The sequence below is a fragment of the Argentina anserina genome, chromosome 3 (assembly GCF_933775445.1).
Source record: "Argentina anserina chromosome 3, drPotAnse1.1, whole genome shotgun sequence".
In the NCBI taxonomy this organism is placed as follows: domain Eukaryota; kingdom Viridiplantae; phylum Streptophyta; class Magnoliopsida; order Rosales; family Rosaceae; genus Argentina; species Argentina anserina.
The window spans coordinates 15529054-15540899 of NC_065874.1; the positions used below are offsets into that span (position 1 = coordinate 15529054).

General features: G+C 36.9%; 2 protein-coding genes across 2 annotated transcripts; one reads left to right on the top strand and one right to left on the bottom strand.

Annotated features, from left to right (window-relative positions):
- The first annotated feature begins 633 nt into the window (after nt 1-633).
- Nucleotides 634-5475, top strand: LOC126787396 (transcription initiation factor TFIID subunit 6-like). The gene is made up of 13 exons (XM_050513290.1): nt 634-872; nt 997-1160; nt 1414-1500; nt 1644-1745; nt 1842-1950; nt 2239-2342; nt 2422-2556; nt 2628-2723; nt 2846-2970; nt 3751-3883; nt 4074-4199; nt 4287-4398; nt 5022-5475. Exons 2-13 carry the CDS (start codon nt 1035-1037, stop codon nt 5384-5386), a joined length of 1620 nt encoding a protein of 539 aa, XP_050369247.1. The 5' UTR covers nt 634-872; nt 997-1034; the 3' UTR covers nt 5387-5475.
- A 2387-nt stretch (nt 5476-7862) lies between these two features.
- LOC126787398 (cell division protein FtsZ homolog 1, chloroplastic) lies at nt 7863-11435 on the bottom strand. Its single transcript, XM_050513292.1, has 6 exons — nt 11156-11435; nt 10609-10708; nt 10164-10393; nt 9622-9789; nt 8839-9072; nt 7863-8274 (listed from the first exon to the last, which is right to left on the bottom strand). Exons 1-6 carry the CDS (start codon nt 11399-11401, stop codon nt 8020-8022), a joined length of 1233 nt encoding a protein of 410 aa, XP_050369249.1. The 5' UTR covers nt 11402-11435; the 3' UTR covers nt 7863-8019.
- Between the last annotated feature and the right edge of the window lie 411 nt (nt 11436-11846).

Sequence of the window (11846 nt, forward strand, 5' to 3'; positions counted from 1 at the left end):
GCACATCAGTACTTGTCTTGATTCAAGTCCTTGATTTGAGTAGGAGGCACGAAGATACAACGATTTTCTTATTGAAAGAGAAAAGCGACTCTTATAGGGGAGGGGCTCTTCTTTCAAAATTTATGAAACATAACTTTGATGGCTCACTGCTAAAAAAATGCTCAAGATTTTATAGTTTGAGATGGGCAAAGTCACTAGGTCATTCATATGCTCTTGCATTTGTAGGCTTTGGTCCTAGAGCTGCGCTACAAGCTGCTTTGGTACACAACATTACCAATCCTCAAAATGAGTCTCCTTTAAACTCCTAATCGATTAAATCAATGGAAATATTGAATTTTATTTTGTGCATCAACACCTAGGTTCATCATTTTAGAACTTGGCTACTAAATTTCAGTCTATCGAATTTGATTGAATTTACCCATGTTTATTTAGACAAATTTTATGGCAGATGTCGTAGCTACGCCTGGCCATCAAGTTAATCAGCGGTTGATAGACTAATGCTATGTTTTTTTATTATCTTCAAAACTTAGGATGTAGGGTGTTTTATTTGTATTTCTTCCTTCAATCCCCTTTTGGTTTAAATTTGTTAGAAATACAAAGAAACTAATCTCCTTGATGAGAGAAATTGAAAATCGAGATCTGAGTTCAGCCAGTAAATTGTAGAGTGAAATGAAGAAGCAAGTCAAGAAAGGGCAGTCAACAATCATAATATCTGAGTTATAAAATAGCAATGACAATTATGTTTATTTTAGACGAGATCCCCCATAGTAGAAACTGGCTGGTTTAGTTCCTTCTCTATCCTCGTACGAACCCAGCTACTGTCTCTTCTCTAAGCCCTGCAACTCCAACATCGGCAGTCAATCCGTTATAAGGTAACTTTCTTACATAAATTATATCATATGTAGCTGACCCAGGTGAGTTCTTGGGTTTCTCTTTCTATCATATATCTAGAAATAACATACTCAGTTTCCAACCAAGTGGGTTCTTGCTATGAAGATTGATTGAGTGAAGTAAACACTACCCAACAAAAGAAGATGAGCAACGTCCCTAAAGAAGCAATTGAGGTCATAGCACAGAGCATTGGCATCACCAATTTGTCTCCTGATGTTGCACTTGCTCTCACCCCTGATGTTGAGTACCGCGTTCGCGAGATCATGCAGGTTTTTCCATCTTGTTTTTGTTTTATCATTACTTTTTCTCTCCCAATCTGCGTGGTTATCATTGCCATTGTGTAGAAAGAACTAAGCTTTAGTTCAGGGTCAGGTTTAGATATAGGAATCAGACATACTGAAATGGTCTAGCAGTGCAAAACTCTTATTAAAGTAGTGTTGATATAAGGTACCAATTGTGAAGTGTTTGAGAGGAGTGCTTTGTAGTAGCAATTGATGGAAGTGTTTGAATCTTGAATTGCAGGAGGCCATCAAATGTATGAGGCACTCGCGACGGACTATTCTTACTACAGATGATGTGGATAGCGCACTTAAATTGAGAAATGTGGAGGTAAGCTGTGTTGTTATTCATATGCTGTGGTTATGGTTTACGACTTTAGGGTTCTTTTTCTGTTTCTAGTCTTATCTACCTAGGCTCATAGTGTACTTTCTTGTAAAAAGAATAATAGTTTGTTTCTCTTTTGCCTGCCTTAGCCGATATATGGCTTTGCTTCTGGAGATCCTTTGAGGTTCAAGAGAGCTGCTGGACATAGGGATTTGTTCTACATTGATGACAAAGATGTTGAATTTAAAGATGTAAGAACTTATAAATACCTTTATAAATAATTTCATGCTAATTTTTAATGTTTTTTCTTTACTTCTCATCTATTATGTCTCGTATTATACATACAGGTGATTGAGGCACCCGTGCCAAAAGCACCATTTGATGTATCAGTTGCTTCTCACTGGCTGGCAATCGAAGGTGTTCAACCTGCAGTTCCAGAAAATGCTCCAGTTGAAGGTACATGCCTGAATTTTGGTGCAAGATTTCTTGGCTGAATGAGGAATTTTATATTTTACCAAGTTATTGTCCTAGTCTACCATGCTGAGGCAGGCATGGTACCTTGAATTATTATTTACATAGATACATAAAGCCTGTTTGTTCAAATACTTCTCTAATTATTGATGATGTGACCCTTTTTCAATAATTCAGTTACTATATGCAGTCATCTTTGTGTCGCCTTCTGAAGTTTTATGTCTTTTATAATTTTATAATTGATGTGGGTTGCGGTTCTGCTTTTCTATTCAGCACTTGCTGTTTACTCTGATATCAAAAAATCTGAATACAAGGAAGATGGACTTCCTGTAGATGTTAAATGGCCCGTTAAGCATGTACTATCAAGGGAACTCCAGGTAAATCTCTTCCAATGTTTTGTATGCCTTTTTCACAAAATAACATTTTAGTACCATAATATCTCTGTGGTTTCTGCAGCTTTACTTTGAGAAGATTACAGGGCTTACTCAAAGGTCCAGCTCAAACCTGTTTCAACAAGCATTAGTGAGCTTGGCAACAGATTCCGGGCTCCAGCCATTGGTCCCTTACTTTACATGTTTCGTTGCTGATGAGGTAATCCTTTGATGGTAACCCCAAACTGGAACTCATTACTATATGGTACTCATCTCTTGTAATCATCTCAGGTTACGCGGAATTTGAATAATTTTCTCTACCTATTCGCTTTGATGCGTCTTGTGCGGAGCCTTCTTCAAAATCCTCACATACATGTTGAGCTTTATGTAAGCACTTCAACTTTTGATGTACAAGTAGGATGACCTTATTTGCATTGTTATTGACCCGTTTATGTATTTATACACAATTTCAAATGGATTTATCCATCTAATTTGGTAATTTTTTCCAGCTCCACCAATTGATGCCATCTGTTATTACCTGCCTTGTTGCAAAAAGACTAGGTAATAGATATACTGACAATCACTGGGAACTTAGAAACTTTACTGCCAACCTGGTTTCCTCAATTTGCAAAAGGTGAAGATTCTTTCTTTCCTAAGTTTATTTCTTTGGTTGAGGCAAAATCATATGCGACTACATTATGCAAATGCATTGGCAAGTTATTAAGGAATATAAGTGTGCTCCAAAGAAGATGGTATGATTATTAGTTTCAATTTGGTTATTCATGTTTCATCCATATGCACCGAAAATTTTTCTTCATATCAGAAGGTCATTTTAATAACATATAAAAATACATACAGAGGTAAAGGTGGGCATGTGCCATGAACTTTCAAATCATTCATTTGATGGCTTTACATTAACATATGAGTTGGGCAATACATTATAATGTACAGTCGGGCTCGTTTTAATAAACCAAGAACGATGTTCGCACAAACCTGATCCAAGACTAAATTGAAAAAAAAAAAAAAAAGAGCATAGCCCGACACCAATCTTTTTTTTTTTTTTGAAATTTCATTTTCTGAATAAATTGGTTACATGGGACAAGAATATAACTCTTCAATTCTGAATTTCTGTGTTATTGAGTTGTTGCCTTTATGTGAAGATGTGTATGTGTGTGTACAGTATTACTTGGTGTGAGCTTGGATGCTCTAACCCTAACATAGCGTAGGAGCTAAAACCATTAGTGTGCTTGGCCCTACGAGCTCCAATGTAAGAATTGGGTGACATGGGCCCCACTGAAGGGGGCATGAGGGGGCGTGTTGGAATGTGGAAATCCTGCCTTTGGAGTTCGAAGTATTTCTAATTCGCTTAGGTTTGATTACTTTCTAACCATCAGCAATGTCTTTATTTTGGCAGATTTGGACATGTTTATCATAATCTTCAGCCACGTATGACAAGGACTTTTCTTCATGCTTTCTTGGACCCAAACAAAGCATTACCCCAACATTATGGTGCAATTCAAGGGCTAGCAGCTCTTGGTCCGAATGTGGTACCCTCCTAAATGCTTTATTATTATTGGAATTTCATTATAAAGGTTGCACCATTGGTGTATCAGCAGTTTCTTGTGTAGTCTTAATTATAGCTGCCTGCATCTGAGTGGACTTTTGCTTTTTCTAGTAGAGCTGCCTTTTCCTTTTTGTGTTGTTGTAATTAAAGCTACACTTCTTCACTTTGAACAGGTTCGCTTACTTATACTGCCAAACCTGGATTCATATATGCAACTTCTTGAGCCAGAAATGATACTTGAGAAGCAAAAGAATGAGATAAAGAGACGTGAAGCTTGGTGTGTCTATGGGGCCTTGCTGGTTAGTTCATAATTCAGTCTGAAGTATGTTGTTCTGTTAATGGTTTTCCTATCAAATGGAACATGGAACTAACTAAACTGCTTCTAGCGTGCGGCTGGCCAATGCATGCATGACCGATTCAAGATGTTCCACAGTTTGCTCTCTCCTCCAGCTCATCCTGTTTGGAAGAGCAATGGAAAGATTGCAACAACAAATACAAGTATGCCTTTCTTTAACTTGCTATGATACATACATCATACATGCCTGGATATGAGTTGTGCATCTCTGTGTTATGGTTTTGATTTGTCTCTACTATTATATCTATGCACTTCTGATGATAAATATCTTATAGATGAGGGAGTTTTAAGAGCACTTGATGGTTAGGGTGGGGAGAGGTGATAGGGTATACTGTGATAATGTCTATGTGCTAGGGTCAGTGTATGTAAATCACCTAGAATATGAGGTCCGACATTTAGTAAAAGCAGAAAACATTTGAAGATGAGCTTTGTGAATCTTGTCACCAGTATATATGTGCATGTAGGTTTTATGTTCATATAAACTTGACGAAAAGTGGGGATTACAGCAGCTTCAAATCCCATAATGATTATAGTGACCTGTTGTTGGTTTGTTGGGAGCTTCTCATTCTCTGTGCACATGTAGGGAGGTCCGTAGATGTTCATTTAGATACAATTACTTCATGAGACCAGTTAGCTTAGAGATATATATGCATAGGCTCCCTTTAGATAGCTTCTCCATTTAGGTTTACCTCATTTAACTTGATAACTTTACATCTACACTTCCACATTATCAATCTCCTGGTTAACGGTTTCCTCTTTAATCAAGATAAACGCAAAGCAAGCACCAACAACTTGATGCTGCAACCACCACTAAAAAAATTAGCTCATGATGGCATGGTTGGAGCATTACCGAAGAACTCCATGCAAGTTGACATGCAAGGTGTTGCAGGTGGATTTTCATCATCTGTTGGGAGCTTGAATGTTGGTGTATCATCGATGTCCCACCAGTTGCCAAAGGAACAAATGTCAGGAAGGGATGGCAGTAGCCAAATGGTAAAGGGGCCTACTGGTCTTGCTCAGGTATGGAAAGAAGAGACTGATGTTGGGAATGTAGTTGCATCATTGTTTGAACATTTTGGTGAAAGTCTATTCCCCTTTACTCCCAAACCGGAGTTATTTTTTTTCTTGTGATAAATGTGTACTGGATGCTAATTTCTTGTTCTGATGAATCTGTAAATCATTTGTAAGAATATATTAAAATCCTATTTGATGTCGTGTAACTTGTTATTTATATTCAAATGCACTCTTTAGGTATATAGGTTGCTGAATATAGAATACACAAGTTAACCTTACAGATGCTGCTTCCAGTATTATTCTTTTACGGGCCGCGTCTTGTGATTTGTATTAGAAAAAAAAAACATAATATTCTTATTTAAAAATTTAGAACAATAAAAGAATTATTAGAAAACATTCATAAAAACAAAATCACAAATAAATTTTAATTTCAAAACATTGTCGATAGACACCAATAGATATGATTGATATATATATTTAGGGATCCTGTAAAAATTTTGTTTGTTTTGGATATGGTTTGGCCGTCCATACATACGGTTAACCAAAAAAATAGGCGTTTTGTCAAATACGTTTCCTCTGTGCGACCACGCACGATCGATGACAAAAATTAGGTGATTTTAGATATGCAAACGGCTTTCTGCGTTCGCATCTTGATAATGGGTTTTCCCTTAGTTGTGTTTTTGGTTTACTAGAAATTCTGACGATCAGACGAGGTTCGAATTGGATGACAATTTTACACATTGGATAATGTTGATCGATCCTGAGAAGTTTCATTCATATAGTTGTTTCATAATGCGATAGTTTTATTATAAACCTAATATAAAAGGTTAAGATACATTAGTGGACACTTCGGCGATCGACAACTCAAATTCAAAATATGGTCGATCGACACCAGCAGATGTGATTGATATATATATATATATATATATATATATATATTTAGAGATCCCGTAAAAATTTCATCCGTTTTGGACATGGTTTGACTGTTCATACCTATAGTCAACAAAAAAAGATGCATTTTGACATGTTAAAATCTCATTGACCGGGGTTTTGCTAAATGGGTTTTCTCAGTGCGACCGTGTACGATCAATGACAAAAATTAGATGATTTTAGATATGTAAACGGTTTTTTTTGCGTTCGCATCTTGGTAATGGGTCTTCTCTTAGGTCATATTAGTGGTGTTACGATTTACCGAAAATTCCAACAGTCAGACGAGATCCGAATTGGATGAAATTTTTACAGGGTCACTAAATATATATATATATATATATATATATATATATAAACCGATCATATCGGCTGGTGTCGATCAATCCCGAGAAGTTTCCTTTATATAGTTGTTTCATAATGCGATAGTTTTATTCTAAACCTAATATAAAAGTTATAATACATTAGTTGACACTTTAGCGATCGACAACTCCAGTTTGAAATATGGTCGATCGTCACTAGCATATGTGATCGGTATATATATTTAGGGATCTCGTAAAAATTTCGTTCGTTTTGGACATGGTTTGACCATTTATACCTACAGTCAACCAAAAAAGAGGTATTTTGACATATTAAAACCCCATTGACCGGGGCTTTGCCAAATGAGTTTCCTTGGTGAAACTGCGCACGATCAGTTACAAAAATGAGGTGATTTTAGATATGCAAGCGGCTTTCTGTGTTCGCATCTTGGTAATGGGTTTTCCCTTATGCCATATTAGCGGTGTTTTCGGTTTACCAGAAATTTTGATGGTCAGACGAGGTCCGAATTGGATGAAATTTTTACAGGGTCACTAAATATATATACCGATCATATCAGTTGGTGTTGATCGATCTCAAAAAGTTTCTTTCATATAGTCGCTTCATAATGTAATAGTTTTATTCTAAACCTAATAGAATATGTATGTATAATATTTTATTACTTGACAGACTTTTTATGGGTCGGGCCATATGGGCTTTTACGGGTCGGGCCTTGTGGGCTTTTGGCGGGCTGGACCGGGTTTCACACCTCTAAACTAAGCCCGGCCCTCTACCCACAGAAGCGGGATTTGACTGACTTTCTCACGGGCCGGGCCGGATAAAAGCCCATCGGGCTTATTGGATCTACGGGCTAAATGATGAGACCTATGTATACCTTATGAATGAGATTCTTTTTAGAGATAACTATCTCTAAATACAAAGCCAATTCCTGGACTCCTGGTCATAATAGATAACCAATGAGTTATATGAAGCGCCAAAATCTCATGCCTTCAATATTTAAAGTCAAAACAAAAATGTGGAGGACCGACATGATATTATCATATTAGAGATTTAGAGAAGCCATCTAAGACATTAAGGGCTGGTTTAGTATTATTGTGACTTAAAAAAAATCTATTTCCATTGTACTGTAAAAAAATTAACTTTAAACTAAAACAGATTTGTTTGTTAAATATTACTTTTACGAGTGTTGTCAATAAATAAATTATTTAATAAATTCTAAATAAAACTAATCAACGACAAAAAAAGACATGATTTTTTTTTGACATATTAAGAATGTTTACTAAAAATAATAAAATATTAACATTTATTAAGCTTTTTAGAGCATCACGGATGGGAACAAAAAGAAAACCGTAATAGGTTGCAATAGTTGTTTTGCACTCAGTTGAAGTCTTATAGAATAATCTTGTAGTTGACCTTAATACCTTATACATGCTGCTTTCCAGGGAGCTTCAATATCATAACAAGGCAAATGCACAGTAGACTAGAGAGTAACACAAAACATTGAATTAAAAGAAAAGTTTTCTTGTAGCCGGTCTTGATGGAGTGGTGGACTTGTGCGGAGGGGGGATTCCCCTGGGTTCTTGACCCGCTGCCACTCTGTCAACCAGCCTTGCTGCTTTGGGGTCTGTTAGTAGTGTCTTCTGAAATGACTGTGAAAAGCCTGTTGCGATAATAGTCACATGGATCTCTCCGGTATAGCGGTCATCCACAACAGCTCCAAATATTATGTTAGCTGAAGGATCAGCCAAACTTGTTACAACCTGAAAATGAACATTATGTGCAGATTTCATCAGTCTATTTGAAAATGAATACGATTTTGCCTCATCTCGCAAATGTGAGATGAAATGAGAGGAGCTGCTTTGAGCTCACTCCACAACATTATATTATATTCTGCATTAGTCGAGACATAATATGATTGAGCAAAACTCTTCTGTGAGAAATCTAACTGTAAATAATCCTCCAGAACATTCAAAAGCTATAGCTATTTAGCAGTCTCCAAACTCTCTTTAGGGACAAAAGATTAACAGTAACAGAATTATATGGGACTTTCATAGGACTTAAAATTTTAATGGACACAATACTGGTACATTACCTACAGTTTGCTAGATGGAAGGCAATTTATCAGAAAATAATAACAGTCTCTTCTAAACCCAAATTTGTAGAGTATACTGTATCTATATCCAAATTTTCACGAAGCATTTATTAAACATAACATGCACCTCTAACATATTAAATGTCATTAGATTTTAGTGTAAGCAGACAATGTGAAGTGTCCCTTTCTTCCTTGGAAAATTTAGGATTCAATAAAATAAATTTTGAAGTACCTGAGATACTCTGTTTACTTCCTGCAGGGTTATGTCCTTTCCTCCAGTGATATTATACACTACTCCAGTGGCAGATTGTATCGAAGACCCAATCAGCGGAGCCAAAGTTGCCTGTTCAGCTGCTTCTTCTGCACGATTTTTACTGGAGGAAACCCCTACTCCAAGCATTGCTGTTCCCGAGTCTTTCATGACTGCTTTTACATCTGCAAAGTCCACATTTACCAGTCCAGGTATCTGCAAATTGAGAAGCACATCAATTGATCTGGGACAAACAAAACGGGGGCGTGCAATGCAAATATCAATTCCAAAGACCATTGACTCTAAGATGGCAGCATTTCGTACTAAATAAAGAAAAAGCATTCGTAGTATCACTTCTTCTATTCACAAATTATCATGTATCCACCAGTTTTGAATAAAGCTAATGACAGAACATCATGATGCTTAATCAATATAATGGTGAATGATTTTGAACTTTTAGTATATTTCCACATTTACCAGTCCAGGTATCTGCAAATTGAGAAGCACATCAATTGGTCTGGGACAAACAGAAAACGGGGGCGTGCAATGCAAATATCAATTCCAAAGATCATTGACTCTAAGATGGCAGCATTTCGTACTAAATAAAGAAAAAGGATTCGTAGTATCACTTCTTCTATTCACAAATTAACATGTATCCACCAGTTTTGAATAAAGTTAATGACAGAACATCATGATGCTTAATCAATATAATGGTGAATTTTTTTGAACTTTTAGTATATTTCAACATTTGTTCCTACTACTCACCGTGATTATGTCAGAAATTCCTTGCACTCCCTGACGCAAAACATCATCAGCAAGAAGGAAAGCATCCTGAAGGGGTGTCTGCTCATCAGCAATATCAAGCAGACGGTCATTGGGTATCACTATGAGCGTGTCAACATTTTTCTGCAACTTTTCAATGGCCTCCAATGCCTGAAATAAGCAACATGGGGAGCGGGAGCGTCAATATAGAGCAGAACATGTAAAACCCAGTAGATTCAGCTAATCCAAGTTTTGACACTAATTGATTACATACAACATAGTTCAACTCTGCAGTCATCTTTGGAAAAGAACATTTGGATTATCAAAACAAAGAATTCATATGCACTTGGGAAGGTATAAATAATCATCAAGTATGATTGGACCCAACCGGCACCCATCAGTTTGACGCTAATTGATGAAATACCACAGAACTCATATTGGAAAGGAACATTTGTTTTTATCAAAACAAAGCATTTGTATGCACTTGAGAACTTGTCAAATTTATATTTAACCATCGAGTATAAAAGGACCAAACTGACACCTGCCTGCACTGATCTTTTACGCCCTTCAAAGCTAAAAGGATAGGTAACTACACCAACTGTCAAATAGCCTGCCTCTCTAGATATTTGTGCAACAACAGGGGCAGCACCAGACCCTGTACCTCCACCCATACCAGCTGTTATGAAGACGAGATCCGAGCCTTTAAGAGCACCCGCAATTGCCTCTTTTGATTCCTCAGCAGCTTGTTCCCCCAAAAGTGGATTCCCTCCGGTACCTGGATTTCTTCACATGCTTAATATCACAAAACCTCACAGAATTTTGACAAATACAGAGTAATGATGATGTTTACACCAACTCATACAGCAGCAACTATAACACAAGGGTACTACATTGCCACAGTATACGCATACATACATCATAAATTGATAAACATGTTTTCACCCCCAACCCAAAGTATAGATTGCCTATATCAAAAGGAGAATGCTCGACCTAGTCCACGGGTCAAAAGCTCTCCAATTTGAAGCGGGTTCTCTGCAGCTGACTGTACCAGTGCTTGAGCATCCGTGTTTATTGCATAGAAATCAACACCCTAATCAAAACAATCAGCCATCAGTTCCTCACAAGTAATAGTCAAAACATCCCTTACAATTCTTCCAGCAAACTCTTATTTAGCTCTAAATTTATATACAATCCTTAAGTGGGTTACTCAATTAAGCTAACACAAACGTTTAAGCCAATCTATCACCCTTATTTAAGTGGGTTTGTACACGAGAACAACATCATAAACAATGCACAAAGAGTATAGCAAAAAATCAAAACATTTTCACCTGAACTCAACAACTCTTTCAGCAAATTCTTAAACAGCTCCAAATTACAATGCCACACTAAATATCCTTCATTTTAACTCAATTTCAACTAACCCCAGTAACCCAAATTCAAGTAAAGCTCAAAAACCCTTTACCCACATTTTCTCCCAACCTAGCTCAAAAAACAAGAGACAGGTTAAAGTAAAACACTTATCAAAGAAACTACTGACATGCAAACCGCTGCTAATCATGCGATTAACGGCATTGTTGCCGCCGCCGCCGACCCCGACGACCTTAATTCTGGCGGATTCCATGGGCGCGAAGGAGCAGCTGACACGGTGCCGTTTCACTGCAGACCTTGTTTTGGCGGGCAGAGGAATGCTGCAGGTTCTGAGTGAAGTGAGTGGGTTGTGATGGTGGTGGTGAAATGGGGTCGTCGAGGAGATGAGGTCGTTTGGGTTCGCCCAGGTAGCCATTGCTTTTCTCTCGAGCTCACTCTCGCTGCTGGGAAATGGGAACCAAAATAAAATTGAAGAAACAACGTTGCCTTTTTTTAGTTTTACGGTTCATATTTGTGATTTATCAATATGTGTGTTTTCTTTTGAGAAAATCAGGACGGTATTATTCTCGGTAAGTTAAAGTCTACACTCCTTGATCTATAAAAGGACTAATATAGTCCGAAGTGTTATTTTTGAATTATATCTATGCATCATACTAGTTATTTGTTAATAGAATAAAATAATAATTATAATTTTACTTGTTAAAATATAATTATTTTATGTAATTGTGTTTAATATAAATGGTATTTATAAGATGTTGGTTTTATAAGAGATTTGTCTTTTAAAGTTTTAACCCTCTTTGATTTGTCTTATTTTGGCAAATCACAATTTTACATGGGCAACGTAGGACATTCAATTTTTT

Bases quoted from the DNA above. Each gene is read 5' to 3' on its own strand.
- LOC126787396 (XM_050513290.1), top strand. From the start codon at position 1,035: ATGAGCAACGTCCCTAAAGAAGCAATTGAGGTCATAGCACAGAGCATT. The intron at 1,501-1,643 runs GTAAGCTGTGTT...TGCCTGCCTTAG, and splicing joins TTAAATTGAGAAATGTGGAG to CCGATATATGGCTTTGCTTC. The intron at 4,200-4,286 runs GTTAGTTCATAA...AACTGCTTCTAG, and splicing joins GTGTCTATGGGGCCTTGCTG to CGTGCGGCTGGCCAATGCAT.
- LOC126787398 (XM_050513292.1), bottom strand. From the start codon at position 11,401: ATGGCTACCTGGGCGAACCCAAACGACCTCATCTCCTCGACGACCCCA. The intron at 10,394-10,608 runs GTCGAGCATTCT...GAAGAAATCCAG, and splicing joins GCTTTTGACCCGTGGACTAG to GTACCGGAGGGAATCCACTT. The intron at 9,073-9,621 runs GTGAGTAGTAGG...CTCAATTTGCAG, and splicing joins GAATTTCTGACATAATCACG to ATACCTGGACTGGTAAATGT.